This window comes from Mandrillus leucophaeus, unplaced genomic scaffold (assembly GCF_000951045.1).
Source record: "Mandrillus leucophaeus isolate KB7577 unplaced genomic scaffold, Mleu.le_1.0 Scaffold503, whole genome shotgun sequence".
Classification (NCBI taxonomy): domain Eukaryota; kingdom Metazoa; phylum Chordata; class Mammalia; order Primates; family Cercopithecidae; genus Mandrillus; species Mandrillus leucophaeus.
The window spans coordinates 466,740-489,202 of NW_012105399.1; the positions used below are offsets into that span (position 1 = coordinate 466,740).

The following is a 22,463-nucleotide window of genomic DNA, read 5'->3' on the forward strand; positions in this document are numbered from 1 at the left end:
TTTATAAAATAAATTCAAACAAAATAGAAGTTTATAAAGTAAAAATAAAAGTTATCCCTCCCTATTCACTTTGTTGCCTAGACCTATTCCCCAGAAATACGCGCTCTTTTAACGGTTATCATATATCTTCCAATAACTTTCTATGTTTATAAGCATTCTCTCCCTACCTGTCTGTTTTTAAAAAACTTAAATGGGTGTTACATATTGCCTTGAGCTTGCATTTTTTCCCCCATCTTAACAGTGTACCTTGGACGCCTTTAATATATCAGTTTATTTAGGTATGTATTAAGAGAGGCAGTACAGTATAGGGATTAAAAATAAGCACTATGGAGCCATGCTGTGTGAATATAAATGCTGGCTCACCATTACTAGTGTGACTTTGGGCAAGTTATTTAACCTTTCTGTGCCTCAGTTTCCTCATTTGTAAAATAGAGATAATATTAATTACCTACCTTATAGGGTTGATGTGAGGATTAAATAGTTGTATATGTAAAAGGCTTAGAATAGTATCTGGTACATGGTAAGCACTATGTATTTGCAAATGGCTGTTATTGATGTTTACATTGTTTCCAGTACTCAATATAAATACATGTATTTATACATACATGTTTTTGTTTGTTGTATTTTTTGAGAATTATATGTAGGACAGATTTTTTTCACGTTGAATTGCTTGGCCAAAAGATGATTTTGATTGCTGCGATAGCAGTGTTTTGTCATACATATGAAATTTAAGTACTAATTCTGACCAAGCAAATTAACAAACAAACTTTGCAATCTTATAGAAAACCAATAGATTTAAAATCTGAGGAGAGACAAAGAATTTTAATTAAACATTATGAATTTTTAGTTTTACATCTTAAAATGGTTCAATATCTACAATTTTATGTCCTTCAAAAAGACTTAGAAAAGTATCATTTATAGTCCTAAAATTAGACAAATTTTAGGCACTTTAGTAATAACAGGTTGTTTTTTAAGGTTAATATATGTCTTTGGAAGAACATATGACCCCCAAAATGACGTTATACTTATAGATCCTTATAGATTTCTTACTTATAGATTCTTTTCCTTGAAAGGTTTTCAAAAAAATTGTAAAGATATTATCTTTCTATAACTCAGTTTAATAAATATTTATTTAATACCTGTTTTACAAGCTGGATAGAATCCTCTGCCTGCAGCTATTAAGACTTTTCAGTCTCGTAAAGGAGATAATAAAAGCATAAAAGTAATATTAATATGATGTTGTAAATGTCATAAAGGGTATGAAGGTGAATGATAGAGGATTCAGAGAAGATATATATTGCGTCCAGTTAAGGGATACAAAGAAATTGGTAAAAGAAAACAGATTCTGAAGGACCTTCAAGAATAGGTAAGATTTTCACAAGCAGATACTGGGGAAACTATTAGGAAAAAAACATTCCAAGTGTAAGCGTGGTATGAGGAAAAGCCCATCATGAATTCTGTGTTGAGTAGGGGGAGAGGACCAAATCATGGGTTGATAACTGTATTACTCAGGAGTTCAAATGCCTGTGCAGAGTTGGTACATGATTCAGTAGGTGGAGGGAATTTGACTTCTTGAATGCAGAAATGGCATAAGATCTGTGCTGAAATAGAAGATTAATTAGGCAGCAGTTAGTAGGGTAGAATGCTACAGGAGGGACTTAAAGTAAGGATCTAGTTGTAGTTATAGCATTATCCCCAAAAATGAAGACTTTAAGTACATTGGATTTTAGATTTCAGTAGTTTATTCAGGTGGAATTGGCCTAAGAATGAATGGAGCTTTTCTTAGAACTTTATTAAAAGGTACCGTTCCTTGCTGATCAGTGGAACTTTACAGATGCAGATACTGCTTATACGGTACATCTCATCATCTGATTTGACAAGCAGTGACTTCTATGTCGTGCACATTGTGTAGGCAGTAGACATACAAAGATGAAAAAGACTTGATCCTTTCCTCAAAGTAGTCATCATCTAGGAGAATTGAAAACCACCCAAGTCATTTTATTTGGATTGCACACAGGAATCTTAGGTTTAGGTTCAAGCATTGTTAGACTGACACAATGTAGGTATTTGTGGCAAGACAATGTGAGTATTGTTGTCAACAGACTAAAGAATATAGACTCAATGCATAGCTCCTTTTAAACTTCAGTTGAAATATGGGGAAATGTGAAACACTGAATATACTCTAAAGAGGACAGAAAGCATTAGCTAAGAAAAAAATGAGAGGAAAAAGTTAAATGCCATAATGTCCTGTACCACTAACTGTTATCAAAGTGGGGAAGATGACACAAAAATTAGCTGACTGTGGTGGTGCATGCCTGTAATCCCAGCTAATTGGGTGACTGAGCAGGAGGATAACTTGAACCTAGGAGTTGGAGGCTTCAGTGAGCTGAGATCCCGCCACTGCACTCCAGCCTGGGCTACAGAGTAAGACTCTGTCTTTAAAAAAAAAAAAAAAAAAAAGTTAAATAAATAGAATAGGGAAGATGGTTAACTAGATCACTGCTACAAAGAGGTGTATGAGAATTCTATGATTAATGTTATGACCATTAGCCTTTATTGAGCATTTATTCTATGCTAGGTACCATGTCAGGTGCTATATGTATTAATTGAATTTCTTGAAATGAAATGTGAAGTAGGAAGAGGTATTTTTGATGTTTCCATTGACTTTTTTACACGTGCAATTGACTGTCAATTATTATTTTCTGGTTTAGGTACCCTTGGCATATGATGCTTAATGATTACACTAAATATGTGCTGAAAAATTGTCTTCTTTATATGAATAGAGGGATTTATTTTTAACACATCGTTCTTTTTAATTTTTATTTATTTATTTTTATTATACTTTAAGTTCTAGGGTACATGTGCACAACATGCAGGTTTGTTACATATGTATACATGTGCCATGTTGGCCTGTTGCACACATTAACTGATCATTTACATTAGGTATATCTCCTAATGCTATCCCTCCCCCCTCCCCGTACCCTACAACAGGCCCCAGTGTGTGATGTTCCCTACCCTTTGGCCAAGTGTTCTCATTGTTCAGTTCCCACCTGTGAGTGAGAACATGCAGTGTTTGGTTTTCTGTCCTTGCAATAGTTTGCTCAGAATGATGGTTTCCAGCTTCATCCATGTCCCTACAAAGGACATGAACTCATCCCTTTTTATGGCTGCATAATATTCCATGGTGTATATGTGCCACATTTGCTTAATCCAGCCTATCATTAACACATCATTCTTAATTTTTCATTTCTTTGCAACTGCAATTCTGTCTCCACAAAGTATACTTCTGCAGTTACTGCTTTTGAGATTTCTGGATCAAATTTAATTAATTATTCTTTCTTATAATACTGTTCCTAGTCACTACTGTTATAGCAGGTTTTTGATACTTAGCTATAATTGTTTAACATAAACATTATAATTGACAAAAGGGATTGAGGTATTTTAATGGTTAAAATAAGATGAAACTATGGTGAAATAATAACTACAAGTATTGCTGGTAAAATACTGGATTTTTTTTTATTTCTCTGATTTACATGAAAGTGATTTTTATGATTTTAGTTTTAAAGATATATGTCGGAATACACAGTCAGAATTTCCATAACTTGCTTCATTAATGGTTGCCCAATTAATCTTCCTCAGTAGCTTTACTTATACAACATATTACATATGTGGCAGGGCATAAAAGGGGAAATATATTATTAATATGTTATTTATAAAGGCATAATTATATGCCACATGCCAAATTCCTCCATTCCTGGACCAGACATTTTCAAAATGGAATAATAATATTGTTGATTTTTTTCCCCCCATTGTAGTATACAATTTAAACAGCACTTATTTATATATTTCCTTCTGACCCAGGGGCCATGCTTGAAAAAATTATTATATAAACAGAGCAGAACATAAACAGATGCTTCTAAGACTAAATGATATTTAACTTTAGAGTAGAATTTTAGCTGTGAAATTTCATATTAGTGTGTGTTATAACTAATTTCCCTTCAAAGGAAGAAATAGGTTATCACTTAAAAAAAGTTGATATCAGGAGATATGCGCTTGAAACCATACTCACCATTCAGCAATAACAAGCATTTTATTAAATATGCTTATCTTATGGCACACTTGATATTAATGAGTATTATTGACTTGTTCTGATTGATTTTTTAAGATAGCTTTTGCTTTTCTAATGGCTTAAATAAATAACTGTTAATTTGGAGATGTTAATACTTTTGTTTGTTTTGTTATACTTGTTCACAGGTGGCAAACTGTGGTCATATATCAGTAAATTTCTAAACAGAAGTCCTGAAGAAAGCTTTGATATCAAGGAAGTGAAAAAATCTACACTTGCCAAAGTTCACCTGCAGCAGCCAACTTCTAGTCCTCAGGACAGCAGTAGCTTTGAATCCAGAGGAAGTGATGGTGGAAGCGTGCTTAGAGCTCTGCCTTTGAAGAGTAGTCTTACTCCAAGTTCTCAAGATGACAGCAACCAGGAAGATGATGGCCAAGATAGCTCTCCAAAGTGGCCAGATTCTGGTTCGAGTTCAGAAGAAGAATGTACTACTAGTTATTTAACATTATGCAATGAATATGGGCAAGAAAAGATTGAACCAGGGTCTTTGAATGAGGAGCCCTTCATGAAGACTGAAGGGTATGGTGTTGATACTAAAGCTATTCAAAGCTTCCCAACACACCTTGCCGCTGACAGCGACAGCCCCAGCACACAGCTGAGAGCTCACGAGCTGAAGTTCTTCCCCAACGATGACCCAGAAGCAGTTAGTTCTCCAAGAACATCAGATTCCCTCAGTAGATCAAAAAACAGCCCCATGGAATTCTTTAGGATAGACAGTAAGGATAGCGCAAGTGAACTCCTGGGACTTGACTTTGGAGAAAAATTGTATAGTCTAAAATCAGAACCTTTGAAACCATTCTTTACTCTTCCAGATGGAGACAGTGCTTCTAGGAGTTTTAATACTAGTGAAAGCAAGATAGAGTTTAAAGCTCAGGACACCATTAGCAGGGGCTCAGATGACTCAGTGCCAGTTATTTCATTTAAAGATGCTGCTTTTGATGATGTCAGTGGTACTGATGAAGGAAGACCTGATCTTCTTGTCAATTTACCTGGTGAATTGGAGCCAACAAAAGAAGCTGCAGCAATGGGACCTACTAAGTTTACACAAACCAATATAGGGATAATAGAAAACAAACTCTTGGAAGCCCCTGATGTTTTATGCCTCAGACTTAGTACTGAACAATGCCAAGCACATGAGGAGAAAGGCATGGAGGAACTGAGTGATCCCTCTGGGCCCAAATCTCGTAGGATAACAGAGAAACACTATGCTCAGGACGATCCCAGGATGTTATTTGTAGCAGCTGTTGATCATAGTAGTTCAGGAGATATGTCTTTGTTACCCAACTCAGATCCTAGGTTTCAGGGACTTGGAGTGGTTGAGTCAGCAGTAACTGCAAACAACACAGAAGAAAGCTTATTCCATATTTGTAGTCCACTCTCAGGTGCTAATGAATATATGGCAAGCACAGACACTTTAAAAACAGAAGAAGTATTGCTGTTTACAGATCAGACTGATGATTTGGCTAAAGAGGAACCAACTTCTTTATTCCAGAGAGACTCTGAGACTAAGGGAGAAAGTGGTTTAGCGCTAGAAGGAGACAAGGAAATCCATCAGATTTTTGAGGACCTTGATAAAAAATTAGCACTAACCTCCAGGTTTTACATCCCAGAGGGCTGCATTCAAAGATGGGCAGCTGAAATGGTGGTAGCCCTTGATGCTTTACATAGAGAGGGAATTGTGTGCCGCGATTTGAACCCAAACAACATCTTATTGAATGATAGAGGTCAGGAACTTTTGCAAATGCATTTCTTTTTATTCGCTGTTGCTTCCAATTAACTGAGTAGGCGTTTTATCTTGTAATTAGTATCTTCATTTCCTGTCTAGAGCTTCATTATCAGTGCAGCAAATTCACCCCCAGTAATAGCTTCTAGTACTTAATGATGCCATTATTCTTAATGATACTGTTTTTAGCTACAAAAGGAGTAATTACAGTTCACTTCTGCAGAAAATGGAAGAGAAAAATGTTTTGATTTCTCCTGTCGTTTTGTTTTTAGGACACATTCAGCTAACGTATTTTAGCAGGTGGAGTGAGGTTGAAGATTCCTGTGACAGCGATGCCATAGAGAGAATGTACTGTGCCCCAGGTTAGAGCAATCTCCTAAAATGTTTCACTTGAAAAAGTGATTCGGCAGCTCTCATTTCTTTATAGAAGTTGTATTTTTGTATCTTTCACTAGCAGTTTACATATGTGTTAGATTGGGTTATCTGTTTAACCCTTCAAAAAAAGAAAATTTGGGGCTGAACCAATTAAGTAATTCATAGGTATATATGTGTGTGTGTGTCCATATATTTATTATTGTTAAATGAGTTTATATCTCACTAAGAACTGCAGTGAATTCTTAGAAATGTCTTAGCTTCTTAGTGTTTACAGGGACCTTTAAATACCCTGAGCCTCTTTAGATTCGTGATTTTTTTCTTTCTTTCTTTCTTTTTTTTTTTTGAGATGTATCTCACTCTGTCATACAGGCTGGAATGCAGTGGTGCTGTTATGGCTCGCTGCAGCCTCCAACTCCTGGGCTTAAGCAGTCCTGTTGCCTCAGCTTCCGAGTAGCTGGGACTACAGGTGTGCACCACCATGCCTGGCTAATTTTTTTTAAAGCATTTCTTGTAGACATGAGGTCTTTCTGTGTTGCCCAGGCTGGTCTAGAACTCCTGGGCTCAAGGTGCTGGGATTACAGGTGCATGCCACTACTCCTGGCTAATTTATTTATTTATTTATTTTGTAGAAACAGGGCCTTGCTGTGTTGCTCAGACTGGTCCTGAACTCCTGGCCTCAAGCAATTCTCCTGTCTCAGCCTCTGGAATAGCTGGGATTACAGGCATGAGCCATGGTACCTGGCAAAATGGAGGTTTTAAAAATGCAATATGATTTTAGTGATGTGCCAACCTGGCATTTTATAAGAGATTTTTGTAGACACAACAGTTTTATCTTGCCCTTACTGTATTGTCTTTATTTTTTAAAAATTAGAGATTTATTTAATAATAATTCTAATAATTTATTCTAAAAATTTAGATTTATTCTAATAAATAAAGCAAAATTTATTTATTAGATCTTTTACTGACAATTATAGGTAGCGTAAGCATATGAATTGCATTTGAGTTGGTTTTTCTTAGTCATCAGTGCAGATGGGGCTGTGTTATGAATCCAAAGTTTGTTCACCTTTTGCTTACCGTTTAGCCTCTTTGGATGGCCAGAGTCACTTCACCTGTCACCCCATTGGCCTTCAAAGGAGTTTCAAGCTGATTTTTTTGACATAATCTGCTTAGGTGTTGATCAATATAGTATTTAATACTTACCAGCTAACTAATGTACTGATGCTAACCGTGTTTCTCTGCATAATGGGAAGTAACGATAATAAGGATTAGAAGAGCTAGATTGTTTCTAGTTACAACTTTCATTGTTAAGAATTATTTCCGCAGTAGAGAATACCAAAGTTTTCCAGCCTATAAAAAAATATCCCAAAACGTTCCTGAAAGCAACTGTTAGGGTTTTGTTTTCTTTCCTCCTTCTTCCTTCAAATTAAGACTGTTTGGTTTTTATTTATTCTTAGACACAATAGAGCACACCTACATTTTTTTTCTCAGATAGATAATGTGATGCTATATTTTGAAATCATATTAGTTAATAGGATAAAAAATTCCATGTTGAATTCACTTTATTACAGTTACTTGATTAAGAAAAAACCAGATCCTCCCCACTTTCTAATTTGATAAGAAATAACATTTTAGGTTCCAATGTACTTAGAAATATATTTGTTAATTATAATGAATTTGAAAGTTTTAGGATCAAACTTAATTTTGGAGTTTTTTTGAATCAAGCCTGTTACATCCTAAAGTGAAGTCTGATGGTAACTATATAACAAAACCAAACATTTATGGAATATTGTTTAATATTTGTAAGTAGCCCTTATTTCTTATTTTTGTTATTACTTTCCTTTTTTTCCCTTGGTTCCTAGTAAGTGTATATATTGTTACTTATTGGAAACTATCTGTAAATTTGTGCTTGAGCATTATAGCAGATTATTTTTCTTTATTCTCAAGCACAGTCAGATTTACTTTAATGTCCATAACATGTTGGTATCCTGAGAGTTTTAATATGTGTAGAACAGAACCATATTACATTCATCAACAGATATACACTTTCAATTTCATATACTGGAATAAACCAAATTTAATACAGATCAGTTTCTAAGTTCTAATTTTTAAGCCTTGTCCCAGAAATTACAATTCTCTTAGTTGACCAGCAGGTGGCAGTCTACCATTAATGGATTTTGCTGTCCTTTTCCAGGTTGTCCTTCACTAGCATTTGAAAAAAGCTGTAGTCTGAAGAGGTGCTTTGTTGTCATTATTTGCATAAAAGAATTGTGCTTCCAAGCTTTGTGAGTTGCAAAAGTGTTCTAGTGTTATGGCATGCTTTGTGAACAATGTGGAAAGGCTTTCCATTCATTGGGCCTGTTAATTTTAGCAACTAGGTAAAACAAAACAAGTAATGGCCTTAACAGAAAAGTAACACCAGTGTTCTAATTAAGATGACCTTAAATCTAGAGAGTTATAGAACTCGGTTAAGTCAATGTGCTCGCACCCCTCACTTACAACTCAAGGGGAATTAGAGCAAAAATTTGTGAATTACTGTTTGCCCCAAAAGTTCATAGCAGTGCTACTGATAAATCAAAACTACAAATAGGTTTTCCTTTCCTCGAAGGATGGAAGCAATGCTAATATGTTAATATTTCAGTGCTTAAAAATACAAATCAGTAACTACATGGGACATAGATTGTTTAACCACCTTTTGATCTACCCTTAGGAACACCAAGAGTTGAAGTAATTTCCTCTCATATGATCCCCTCCCTCTTACTTCCCAGGTCTAACCTTAATATTATTGTCCAAGTAACTCTAAAGCATGTTAAGCAGCTGATGTTTGGTTAGAAAGAAAAGTTGTCACAAGATTACGATGAGAGCAACTCACTTCTGTTTAAACAGTGTGCACCCTCTACCCTGCCACTTCACCTCCTGGGAATCCTTATCACATATTTGTCCTGAAAACATTATCCACCTGCCCTGTACTTTATAATATCAGCAGTGTATCTTTTTATCTTGTGGATGATGTGCCTTTATATTTTGAGAAAAATTTCCAGTAACATATTCAATTTGCATGGACAGAAACTTGAGCAAATGCCAAACTAGCAGGGGGGCCATTATTCTGCTCTATAAATAAGTTTAAAAAAGAAAAAACACACACACAGAAACCTGTGAATCAACATGTTTTGGTCTAATTGAGGGGAAAAGCAAGACAGATAAATTTTGAAATGCAAATGATCACCTTCTGTTATTTAAGTATAGTTTCTGCCAACTTTGTGATCCTAGATTTTAAAAAGTCGTAATTATTTCAACAATGTATACTCCCAAGGATGCCCAAGATTCACAAGTGTCTATAACAAAACTGAGAACTTTTTAAAAAGTTGCCACTTTTTTATATTAAAGAAAACAAATCCAACAACAAAAAGACAAAAACCACGGAGCTTTCTCTGTCTACATCTGTGAAAAAGCCAGCGCATAAATGGCTGCAGCTGCAGACCCATCAAGAGGGTCTTGAGAATACGAATTCACTGATCAAACCCAGCCCTGTTTTCAAAGTAGAAGCCATTCCTTTTAGGTTCACTTTGTATCCTTAGATTATCTAGGATGATTCTCTAGAAAGGTTTTATTTTAAATAAACATCATTCATGGTAAATGGGTTCCTTTCATACCACAGAAACACAGAATGGAGTTCAGGAAGAGAAAAGGCAAAAGAAATAGTCCACAAAGTAGGAACAGATTGTGTAGTATGACAATGTAAATATAACACTGTCTGGTTTCCACATTAGGAGACTTTTAGATACTTTATTAGGATACTTTTACACAGGTTCTTCTATTTTTTTGTTGTGAGAGATTAGAGAATGAAAACTGGAGTAAATTGGTTATTTTTCTCTGGAGGACTTTCTTTTGGTTACTCTGATTTTATATCTGTTTTTACACACATAAACACAAAAGTTTTAGCCAAAAGATTTTATGTGCTTTATCATTTGATTTATTAACTTATGATAAAGAATAAACCTTTGGTTATAGTGTTTTAAGCATAAAGGAAAAATAAAATGTCAAGAAAGTATTTTTTTACCACTTTTTTTTCTTGACTCTTATCATTCAAAAACGGCTAGAAAATAGAACCTGTACTACTAAGCATATAAAATACAAAAAGGAAAACTGATTCTGAGGTGGGAGGATTGCTTGAGGCTGTGAATATGAGACTGCAGTGTGCTACGATCATGCCTGTGAATAGTTACTGCACTCCAGCCTGGGCAATATAGCAAGACCTTGTCTCTTAAGCAAAAATATAAGAAAATGATATTTGAAAGCTTAATATACGATCTGAGACAAGTGCATAAAATTATTTGTGTTAGTTAACCTAATATAGTCACTTAAGTTTCTCATTCTAGTTTTGAACAAGTTAATATGATATCCTATCAGTATGTGTCCTTCACTTTTATTTTCTGCCCCATTATGAGTCTTTAATTTGAAATGCTTGAAATTTACATTGATATTTGTCATTGAATACTTTTCAGACTTGAGGATTTATAGGTGCATATATGTGTAAATTGAAGAAGTCCAAAATGCTTTTCACTGCAGCCCGATCTCCATGCTCCCAGATGCTTTAATTTGAAATGCTTGAAATTTACATTGATATTTGTCATTGAATACTTTTCAGACTTGAGGATTTATAGGTGCATATATGTGTAAATTGAAGAAGTCCAAAAGGCTTTTCACTACAGCCCGATCTCCATGCTCCCAGATGTCAAATGACAGCTTTGCTTCCTCTCTTAGGCAATTTCACACTTGGAAACAGCTCACAGCTGACGGTAAAAAGTGAAACATAGAAAAATCATGCTGAAAACTATCTGTAAAAATTCAGTTTTAGAGCATGACATTTATTGACTACTTTTCTTTGTTCTTCTAGCCTGACTTTATCAAATAATCCATGAATATGTTTTGGGGAATAGTTTCCCCTGCCCTTCTCCATAAACATGCTTTCCGTGGCATTTGTTTCTTTATAGGCATGGAGCTCCATGTAATAGTTATGTATCTGATAATTACAACTAGGACTCAGACCATGGATAGTTTAAAATATCTCGAGGCTATCAGAAGTTTTTAAGGTTTAGAACATTTACACAGAATTGAGAACTACCAAACCTGCATATTGTCCCAGATCAGGTATAAACTCATTGCTTGACCTCGGGAAATTTATTTAAGACTTTCTAGGCCTCAATTTAACAGTAATAAAATAGATTTGTTGGGTGTAAGTAAAATCACAGATGTCAGATCATCTGACATCCTCCTTACACAAAATGTACTCAAAATTGAAGTTTATCTTATTAAGGCAGGCTTTTTCCCCCAAGGGTAAATACTGATTTCTTATCTAATGTTAGTAGAGTTAAAAAGTTATTTCATTTGGATGACTTTCTGAGTATATATATTTACTCATTTATAGAATTTGTACATAAAGTATATCATGTGGAAATAAGGGATTTATGGAAAATACTTTCATTTAGAGGAATGATGCCAAAACAACTTCTGTTTGGGGTGAAAGTCGAATGTCAAGATTCTCAACAAAGAAAATTGTTTAAATAAGAAAGAAATACTTAGATATGAGAATTTATGGGACCTGGATAATTTCAGCAAACATGAGAAATCTAATTTTAAGAATGTGAGATTGATAGGGAAAGCAAATAAATATAGATGTATATTTCAAAATAATAATGACATAACCAGGAGATACTACTTTTTTTCCTAAAACAGAAAGAAGGTGGCAGCAAGAGGGAACTATAGGAATAATTTTGAGTAAAATATTTATGGTTAATATTTAAATATTATGTTTCAGACAGTAACTGTTTTATTTACCCTTAAGCAAAACTTCAGCAATAGCTAGCTCTCTTGTACATAGTATTTTAATGTTTTCCTTGAATGATTAACAAGTATGTTTAGTTCTTTGCCCTCAGTTTTTATCATCAGAAAAACCAAATCTGTTTCTTCTTCAGGAGAACCAGTTAATATTTCAGTTTGCCATAGAATAGTGACGCTTTTCCACTGAAGAAAATTTCTTGATACACTTCACCACTGTATGTCCATGAAACTTGTAATATGAGTATAGAGTACAAGCAAAAAAGGCTTCAAGTTAATGTAAGTCTTACCTTGTCTAGGCAAGGCCCTTGTGGTGCAAAGAAGATCAAAGGATCACTTTAGGAGGACTTGGGGGTCTAGAACCCTGGAATCCATGGGCCAGTCACCATCACATCTCAGTTAAGGTTGTTCCATATTGAAAGAGACTAGTCTGAAATCATGATTCTCCTATCAGGCCAGAATGTGATATGTCTCCAGTGGTGAGAATGAGACAAAGTAAGAGTGAAGAATTCAGTCCCTGTTATTTGGCATCTTAGCAACTGACGCATTAGCACATCCCAAGAGAAGTTCAATGAATTGATGTTTTGATACAGAAGAGGTGAAAAACAGTATCTCTGTACATTTCATAGTACGACCTGATATTTGGAGTGGAGGGTTTATGTCAAGCTTTAGATTAGATTATTAAAAGTAAGTTAATCTTAACCTTTTATTTACCCCAAACCTTTTTCTTGATGATCTTGGGCAAATTTCTTTTTCAGAAGAGGAACATGAGACTAGAGACTTATAAAGTATTAGCTACAGTGTAATGCTTTTTATTTTTCATATGTCAATTGACTTTCGTCAAACTATTCAGTAATTGGCCTTACCACTGCATTATTATAAAGAAGAAAGTGAACTTTTGCCTCTGATGTTTAACAAAGATATAATGCTGAGTCTCAAACATTATATACCAGAGCAATTGACTAACTACTTTTATCAAATCATCAGTTTCTGTATCCCATAACATTTTGTAAATTTTAATCTCCATTAGGTTACCAGGTCTTAGTCCTTCTAAGCAATTCTTCACAAATTCTTCCTTCAAATAAATGTTTTAAAATGCTAAGGTTTTAAAAAATGAGTGAGGATAAGGCAAGTAGGATTTCTGAAGCTCCTTTAATAGCAGTGCATGTAGCTCTCTGCCTAACATAGCAGCAGAGCGGCAGAGAGAGAGCAAGGGAGCGAGAGAGCTATGCCTGTCATTCTCACAATTTTCAGTTAGCCTTTTTCTCATCAATCAACTGTAATGGCTTTGGTTGGGTAACACTATGACACCCGATGGCTCTTCAGAATGGAGTTGTGATATGATCAATGGAAAATGGAGCATGCTGTTGGTTTTTTCCTACTAGAAATACAGGGTGAGAGAGTAAGCAAGATTGTTTAGAGCTCAGAATTATAATTATAATCAGTCAACCAGAAGTCATGTGGTAGTTACTCATTTCTTATTTTATCTCACAAGAAAACCGTATAGTAATGATACCTATAAACTCCCTTGAACAAGTATTCTTGGCTCTGGAGTGCTGAATCAAGTGGAATTAAGGCGTTTTGACCCAAGTTGTACAGATAATTGCAGGGAAGCTCAGAACATGGTTGCCAGGTCACCACGACAACAAGAAATTCAGAGCTAGGTGGTGGGAGAAAAGTGGAGTTAGATATGTAGCCAAGCCTAGCCTGAACTAGCTGAGTGTGGTCCGCACTCAGGTCCAGTTCCCCACAATACAGCAGGCCCAGGGGTTCAGGTAATTGAATTACCTAAAAGCCAGCTGAATAAATAATGAGGTGGTGGCAGGAAGCGAGGCTAGAGACTGAGGTGAGCCAAAACGAATGTGTGTAGGGTGGAGCAGCACCACATCTCCCCTGTCACCTTGCAGCACTGGGAGAAGAACGGGGCCCCAGCTGCTGCAGACTTCTCCCTCTGGACAGTGCCAGTCTCTGTCGCTGGTCTTCTTTGGATAATACGCTAATTAGAGTAATGTGATTCCAGGAACTTTCAAACAGTTCGTGTACCCTGCTCAACAAATACGGCATTTGAATAAGCAATTGAGTACGATGCTGGAGGACTTTATGGAATAGAGAATGGATAATTAGGCAGTCAATGTTTTCTGAAATAGTATAAAATAAGAAAAAAGGAGCAAAATGCCCGTTTGAAAGGATGGGCTAGGAAATGAAAATTCCAGGCTCTAGTTAGTCTGTCACCTAAGAATGAAGATCTGCCTCGGAAATGTGAGGCTGTAGGGAAGTTTCTTCTGTCTGACTTGACTCATTTCAAGTACAAGGCCCCTGTGAACAGCTTTGCATCTTTGAACTTGTAAACTTTAAGCTATTAAACTTTGATATTTTAGTTTATAACTATTAAAGGAGCATTCCAAACCTGGAATTAAAATGAAATCTTATTGTCATAGTTGCTATGGCTTTTAGTTTTGCTTTTGGTTGTAACATTTTCTATTGTCATATACAAACACTTAAAAAAATTTGTCTTTATATTTAAAATAGTACCCCGGCTAGGTAGCGTAGTTGTCCTACAATGCATGTAATAATGAATTTGTTTTTGATAACATTTAAAAAGTATTTCTAATTGATACAAATGACCTCACCAGCCCACCAGCCGGATAGAACCAGCTTACAAATTTGTGGCACATTTTATGGAATTAGGTGCCTAAATTCCTTTAATTAAACAGGAATAGAAAAAAACCCTGAGTTATCTCCCGGTTCTGTCTTCTTTATTCCCCCAGGGTTTTTCAGCTTTTTTTTTTTTTTTTCCCCCCGAGACAGAGTCTTGCTCGGTCACCCAGGCTAGAGTGCGATGGTGTGATCTCAGCTCACTGTAACCTCCACCTCCTAGGTTCAAGCAGTTCTCCTGCCTCAGTCTCCCAAGTAGCTGGGATTACAGGTGGCCACCACCATACCTGGCTAATTTTTTGTACTTTTAGTAAAGATGGAGTTTCACAAGTTGGCCAGGCTGGTCCTGAACTCCTGACCTCAGGTCATCCACCCACCTGGGCCTGCCAAAGTGCTGGGATTACAGACGTGAGCCACCATGCCCAGCCCAGCTTTCTTTTCTTGATGTAGCACACGCCACCTGTGCCAGAGCAAACGGTACCATCCAGAGGCAGTCATTGTGCTTTGCATGGGGAGCACTGGAAGGTGTCCATTCCACCACCTGAGTTTAGGCTGCCTTCATCTCTTGCCTGGAATAGTGTAGTCAGCTGACTGGCCTCCACTCATCCTCTAATCTTTGTTTCTGCCTGTGGCTGAGTATGCTTTAGACAATGTTTTAAACTTTTTAACCTACAACTTGTAAAAGTGCAAAAGAACTTGATGTAGATCTGCATGCTCAATGGAACGTAAAGAAAACGAATGTGATGAGGGCTTTGGTGGTGCTTTGAGTGCCTTGAATGGACAGTGCTACCAAATATAAGATTGATATATTTATTCAACAAACATTTATTAAATGCCTCCTGTGTCCCAGGCACTGTGCCTAGGAGCTAGAAATAAAAGACACAATTGGTATAATATTGACGGTTACTTTTGAAGATTTACATGAAAAGGAGTCTACCCAAACAGAAGAAATATACAATTGGTTAACTAGGATGTTAATAGACCTTTATAGGTGAATAGTTGTATTTATAGAATGGTAATTTTCTGAGCTAACAAAAGACATGCTTAGCTGTCCCCCTTCCCACAGTTTAGTTCCATATATTGTTGGATACAAAAAATGCTTTCTTCTGTGTTTCTTTCTCTTTGCTCTTTAGTCATCAGCTGCAGTGGAAGACTAATGCTCAGCTCCTGCATAGAAAATCTTTATACACAGCAAGAGCTGGTGAGAGAAATTGACTAGGATTTTGTAATTCTAGTCCCTTTCAATTAGCAACAGATGCTGCAGGGAAAGATTGTCTGTATAGGAACACAGTACTAATGTTTCTGTGCCCTAGCTGACATGGAATGCTCACTGCAAAAGAAAGATGTTCTTTTCCTTGGTCAAAGTTGTCACCGATGACAGATTAGATTTTTTTAACCTTTCTCCTAAATCCATTTAATGAAGTCTGACTCCCTTAGAAGAAAGTTAAATTCTTGATCAATTGTAACAGCATTTCTAATTGAACACTTAAAGAATTTGTAGAAAGTTTAGACATTCCAGCTTCCTTTCTGATAGTATAAAGGTATACATTGTGCTTAATTTTAAGGTTATAAGAATTTGCCTTTGTTCTTATGTTGTCTTATTTGTTCCTTATGGTTTTTTTTTCCCCCCAAAAGAGAGCTTTGGAATCCTTAAGGTCAAATATTTAAAGTGAACATTTTTTTTATTTTGAGAAAAAGAATCCTGTGGCATTAGAAAACTATATTTACCTTTCACCTCCTTCCCTAGTGTATTTACTACTGATTATCATTTTAATGTATTGTATGGATCTTGCGGCCTTAAGATTGGCCTGTCATTCTGATATTTGGATAAAGCATTATGTTACTTATGTGATAAATTCTTCCAGCATCTAACTATTGGTTTAATTTGAGTATTACATAAACACTTTATTTACAATGATTGCTGCTTTTTAATTAAATTTATATGACTTCTTAATAACAGTTCCACAGTTGCTATAACTTTGAGAGTGAAAAGAAATGAGGCTTTTAAGATTCTATTCATTTAAAAAAGCCTAGTTAAGAAAAATAGTTTAAGAGTTCTAAATTATAATAGAATTTCTCTATAAGTGAAATTCTCTTCTAAGAAGATTCTGAACATACTGTATTTCCTTCTGTTTCATGGGGAGAGAAGATACCAGCAACAGAGCATATTGCCAGAAGGAGGTTATGGACTTGTCTCTGGGAATTTTTGGAATGGGGATGGGTAACTATATTGTTAGTAAAGGTGAAGTGAAGAATTAGATGATTTATGTGGTTCTCCTTTAGTGGAAAAACCAGGGAACTGAGTCAAATGGCCTCACCAGTCTGATGGTGTGTCTTAACATGTATCTGTAAATGTGGAATATCAGATTCCCTTATTAAGCATTTTAAAAGTGATGTCTTTTAAAGAAAAGCAAATTCTGAATTTGGGATGTTGAAAGCCCCACAATTGCTTAAAATGCAAGATGCTTCATCTTTATAAAACTTTATGGAAACGTTTTTGTTTAAAGCTTGAGTTTAACTTGCAGTTTCTAGTTTTCTCAATTTTGTATACAATTTCCAGTATAGTGTTAGATCTGTCTTTGGTTATTTTTGCATCATGTCTGACAAATCTATGCAGTTTAAATTGTATAATCTTAAAAGGCAGTGCCTGTACCCTTAGATAAGCATACATCATGAAGCATACATCATGATTTTAGTATGTTGGAATCACATAGTCTCTCCAATGTCTTCCAAACTTCCTCAAGTCTGAGAGTGTGTACTGTTCTTCTTTCCCTTCCTTTCTCATCGCTATATAGACATCTTATGGTTGAGTTCAAGCTTTCTGCTTTTTTACTCCTTTACTTTTGGGTGCTAAGATTATTACAGTTGCATGTAGGGTAAACATTATTTTGGCTGTAAGAGGGAGACTTGGAAGACTCTGAATATCATAAGGACTATAAAACTTTGTTATTCTGTGTTTTAGCAAGCTCTTTGGCAATATGGGCTACCAAGACAGCATTATTTTTCTGAAAAATATCTTGGCTTATTGAAGAGTGTTCTATGAGGTGTTAAACATGAGTAAAGCAAAGGTAGGCAAAGCACATTTTATGTTGTGATATCTTTGTTTTATTTAATCTTGTTTATTCACTTGTGAAATATGATAGTTTGAATCATTAGTATGAATCAGTAAGATTCTATGTTGTAGTTAGAGTATCAGAATACTGAAGTGAAAGTTCTAGAATTTGACTCAACAGTTTGCACATGTTTGATGTCCTTAAAAATTTATGGATGAGTTGAAATTTAATCAGGAACTGATTCTGTGTCTCCATTACATTAAAAGATGATAATGGTTAGATTTAGTGACCCTGATTCATTTCACTTACCACCAGGTAATTAGTCTTTTAGGGAAAGAGAGGAGTGGCTGTGTATAGAAAAGAGAAAAGGAAGAAGATTGAGGAATGCTTGCTCATCTTAGCATAATCCACTCTTTGGGCATCTTAGGTTAATGGAGGGAGAAGAAGTTATGAGAAAGGCTCATGAGTGCTTTTGAAAACACTTTCAGGATCATAAAATTACAGATTATAAGAGGTTGAAAGAATGTTAGAGGTCTGGCTGTTCTCATTTTCAGAGAAGCGTCGTGATATACTCAGCCAAGCTCAAACAGCAGCATAACCAGAGCCTCGGCAATACATCTGTTTGACTTAAGGATAAAAATCCAGGATTCTTTGATATCACCATCTCTTTTTGAGTTTTTATGGGAATAAACTGAGAAATTATTTTCTGAGATAATAGTTTATTTTTCTCTGATCATGTTTCTTAATGCCCGTAGTGTGCCACTGCACTTGTGGAGAATAAGGATACTGTTTTACCAAGACTAGAAATTGCAATTATAGAATGTAGTGGTAGGGAATGGGGCATGCCCAGAAACTTAACACCTTGTGTTTTATAGGAAAAATGTTTTGAAAATTGGCAAAAAAAAAAAAAAAGTGTTAGAGTTTATCCTTTAAAATATTTTTCTAGGCCAAACGTGGTGGCTTATGCCTGTAATTCCAGCACTTTGGGAGGCCAGGGCAGGAGAATTACTTAAGCCTAGGAGTTTGAGACCAGCCTGAATAACATGGTGAAATCCTCTGTCTACAAAAAATAAAAATAAAAAAAATTAGCCAAGTGTGGTGGTGCATACCTGTGGTCCCAGCTACTTAGGAGGCTGAGGTGGGAGGATTGCTTGAGCCCAGGAGGTCGAGGCTGCAGTGAACCGTCATCCTGCCACTGCACTCCAGCCTAGGTGACAGAAAGAGAACCTTAAAAAAAAAAAAAAAGAAAACAAAACAAAATGTTTTTCTGCTTGTTTCCAGAGATTTTTCAAATTTGAGGTAGGAGTTAAAGGGGATTTCTCAGCTTCACTGTGTTATTCTTTTAAAATAGCCTCAGAGACTTACATGGTATTTCTTTTCATTCTCTACTTTTGATTTTAGGCACATATACCTGATATTTGTAGTAACTATCATGTTGCTTTATATATAAATCAGTGTTGTTGGTTTATGCTTAGGTTTTTTTATATAGAGTTTGCAAGTAAAGTAGTTTTAGAGTAGTGGTCTTTGACAGCCACACAACCTCAGGTTTCTTTTTGGCAATATGGTTTCAGTGTATATCTTAAAATTTTTAATCTAAGAATTACTGATATTTAAGGATCTTAAAAGGGCAACCAAATAAAGTCCTTTGTTCTGATAATTGAATTTTTTTTTTTTTCTGTTTTAACACCTATAAAGAAGAAATTCTACAAGTACTTACCTTCACCTGTTCTCATATTTAAGCTTCCTAGCTGTTAGGAAGTTCTTCTTTGTATCTTACCTAAATACAGCCTAAATACAGAACTCTTTGTCGTAGCTTAGAGTCATGTATGAAAATCAAGGACAGTTGGTCGTGATATCAATTTCACATTAATTAATGAATCCCTGCTTGATATAAAGTCATTTTGAACAGTTTCAAGCTGCACTGTTAAGGGGATGGATTTAAAAATTGTTCAATGTCTTTTCTGGTTTCCATGAAAAGCCAATTTACCTTTTTACAGTTCTTATCCTTCTCTATTACTCCAATATGATTAAAGATGACATTCAGCCTAGCTGCCTTCATAGTTTCAAAAGCAGTTTTTCTTAGATGGGACCAGCAGTCTCCTTAGACCTAAGTGCTGTTAGAAAGCTGAACTAATCATATCCAAGAGGAGGCAAGAAAGAAAGTCAATGGGGAGGAAATGAAGCAGGCTGTCTGTGGAAGAGAGAAGAGATGAAGATCCAGGAAAGATGGAAAATGGGGAGTGACAGAGGTAGACTGTGGCTGACAGCACTAAAGTGTCTCCAACAGTTATCTCAGGTGCCACTTGGTGTCTTGGACTAGCTAGCAAGCCCACTGAAGAGTGGGAATATAAGTAAACTTTGCAGGGGTGTCCAATCTTGTGGCTTCCCTGGGCCACACTGAAAGAAGAATTGTCTTGGGCCAAATAAAATACACTAACACTAATGATAACTGATGAACTAAAAAAAAAAAAGTCGCAAAAAAATCTCATCATGTTTTAAGAAAGTTTGCAAATTGGCATTGGGCTGCATTCAGCCCACAGGCTGTGGGTCGCACAGGCTTCCTCTAGGAGATTCTTAGGTCTCTTCCTGCTGTCTGTGTTGCCTCCCATTCAATTGGGGCTTATCAGACACTGTGGCAATCCACATTTGGAGCAGTACATTGGTCGTTATTTACCTGTTAAGGACCCTGGCAGAAGATTACTTAGGGATTTCAAAGCAGCATAAAGCCTAGTTCTTAGACTTCGCAGTTGAGCAAGTTCACAGAAACCAATACAGGAATCCACCTTGTCTGTCTCAGGAAGTGCCTCTCAAATTTTTCTACTTATGTACTTGACTGTAGAGGTGATATGAAATGAGTATCTCAGGGGACCAGTGAAATAAGATTCTGAGGTTTCTTTGAAGTCTTTTTATCTTGCACATCCATGCAAATTTTACATTGTGTTCCATAATAGGTCTTATTTATTTTAAAAAATAGTAATTGTAAAACAATACTGCATCCCCTCCCCACATACAAGTCTTTGAGACTCAGGAATATGCAATGTGCTTACCTTGTGGCTTCAAGAACACACTCCCCCTATGCCTCCCCACTAACACATTTCGTCTGGGGTGCATGTTCCCTGCAGTGGTGTGGAAAACAAACAAACATGTAGCTTTTGAGGATCTAGGCTACATTGTTGATGGCACTTTGGACCTTTTGCTGAATTTAAAGGGTACCTTTATAAATATGTTAGCCATTGATTGATTAGACAGACCCATCTGGGCAATCCTCTGCTCAGTTTTAATGGGGAACCTCATGAGCAGAGACTTAAGAATGTGGCTTCAGTCTAGAGCTCCTTAGCACGTGTTACTAGACCCTATAAACCATCTCATTAATTTTTACATTTCTTGAACCTAACTGGATCAACTGTCCCGCTTCTTCCTGGACACATAAATACAATATTCTCTCCCAAAGTCACCATACCCAAATAAGTTCTTCCATAAGGTTGCTTAGAGATTGTAAATAATTCCTGTAAAGTGTTCAATACGGTTTCTTACATGTAGTGAACAGCCAGGAAACAGTAGCTGCTATATTATTATTGCTGCTATCATTATACAATGTGTACCTACTGTGAAGAAAGCAGCATTATAAATGGAAAGTTTTTAAAACTGATGGCTGACAGATAACTTTGGATCTTGATGTAAACAGGTAAAACTTTTTTTTTTTTTTTGATATGGAGTCTTACTCTGTCGCCCAGGCTGGAGTCCAGTGGCGTGATCTTGGCTCACTGCAGCCCTTGCTTCCTGAGTTCAAGTGATTCTCCTGTCTCAGCCTCCTAAGTAGATAGGACTACAGGTGCGCACCACCACACCTGGCTAATTTTTGTATTTTTATTTTTTATTTATTTTTTGAGATGGAGTCATGCTCTGTTGCCCAGGCTGGAATGCAGTGGCGTGATCTCGGCTCACTGCAACCTTTGCCTCCTGGGTTCAAGCAATTCTCCTGCCTTGGCCTCCCGAGTAGCTGGGACTACAGGCGCCCACCACTGTGCCTTACTAATTTTTTGTATTTTTGGTGAAGACAGGGTTTCACCATGTTAGCCAGGGTGGTCTCGATCTCCTGACCTCATGATCCGGCCTCCCAAGTGCTGGGATTACAGGCATGAGCCACCACACCCAGCCTATTTTTGTATTTTAGTAGAGATGGGGTTTCGCCATGTTGGCCAGGCTGGTCTCAAACTCCTGACTTCAGGTGATCCTTGTAATACTAAGAAGTATACACTGCTTGTGATATGATTAAAGAAAATGGAGTAAATGAAATTCTTGAACAAAATGATACTTAAGAAATAAAACCACTAACTAGGAGGAAAACTGATTATAGCTTCACATTATTTAACGATGTGGCCAAGGCATAGAATTTTGTAGAGGAATAGTGCCTAGTAGAGTGCTTAGTTTATGCTGCTTCATGTGTGTTGGTTGAATGAATTTGATGGGTTGATACCTTATTATGGAAGCCGAATTGTATATATATACCTGATTAAGCAAGAAATTTGAATGTTATCTAATGGTCAGTGAGAATTTTGAGTAGGGAAATGATGTCATTCATTGCTTGTTTTAGACTGGAAGGAAATGTACAAAAGGTTATATTTTATGATAGAACTATGATAAATTTCCCTTTTACTTTGCTAACATTTCTAAGAACACACACCCTTTATAAAGT

General features: G+C 36.2%; 1 protein-coding gene across 5 annotated transcripts in view; it reads left to right on the forward strand.

Moving 5' to 3' along the window:
- Positions 1–22,463, forward strand: part of RPS6KC1 (ribosomal protein S6 kinase, 52kDa, polypeptide 1) — a 211,512-nt gene that overhangs the window by 173,216 nt on the left and 15,833 nt on the right. For all 5 annotated transcript variants that reach the window (XM_011996156.1, XM_011996155.1, XM_011996152.1 and 2 more), the window contains 2 exons: positions 4,255–5,850; positions 6,122–6,211. In XM_011996156.1, the coding sequence (XP_011851546.1) occupies positions 4,255–5,850; positions 6,122–6,211 (1,686 nt within the window). The remainder of the gene's footprint in view (positions 1–4,254; positions 5,851–6,121; positions 6,212–22,463) is intronic.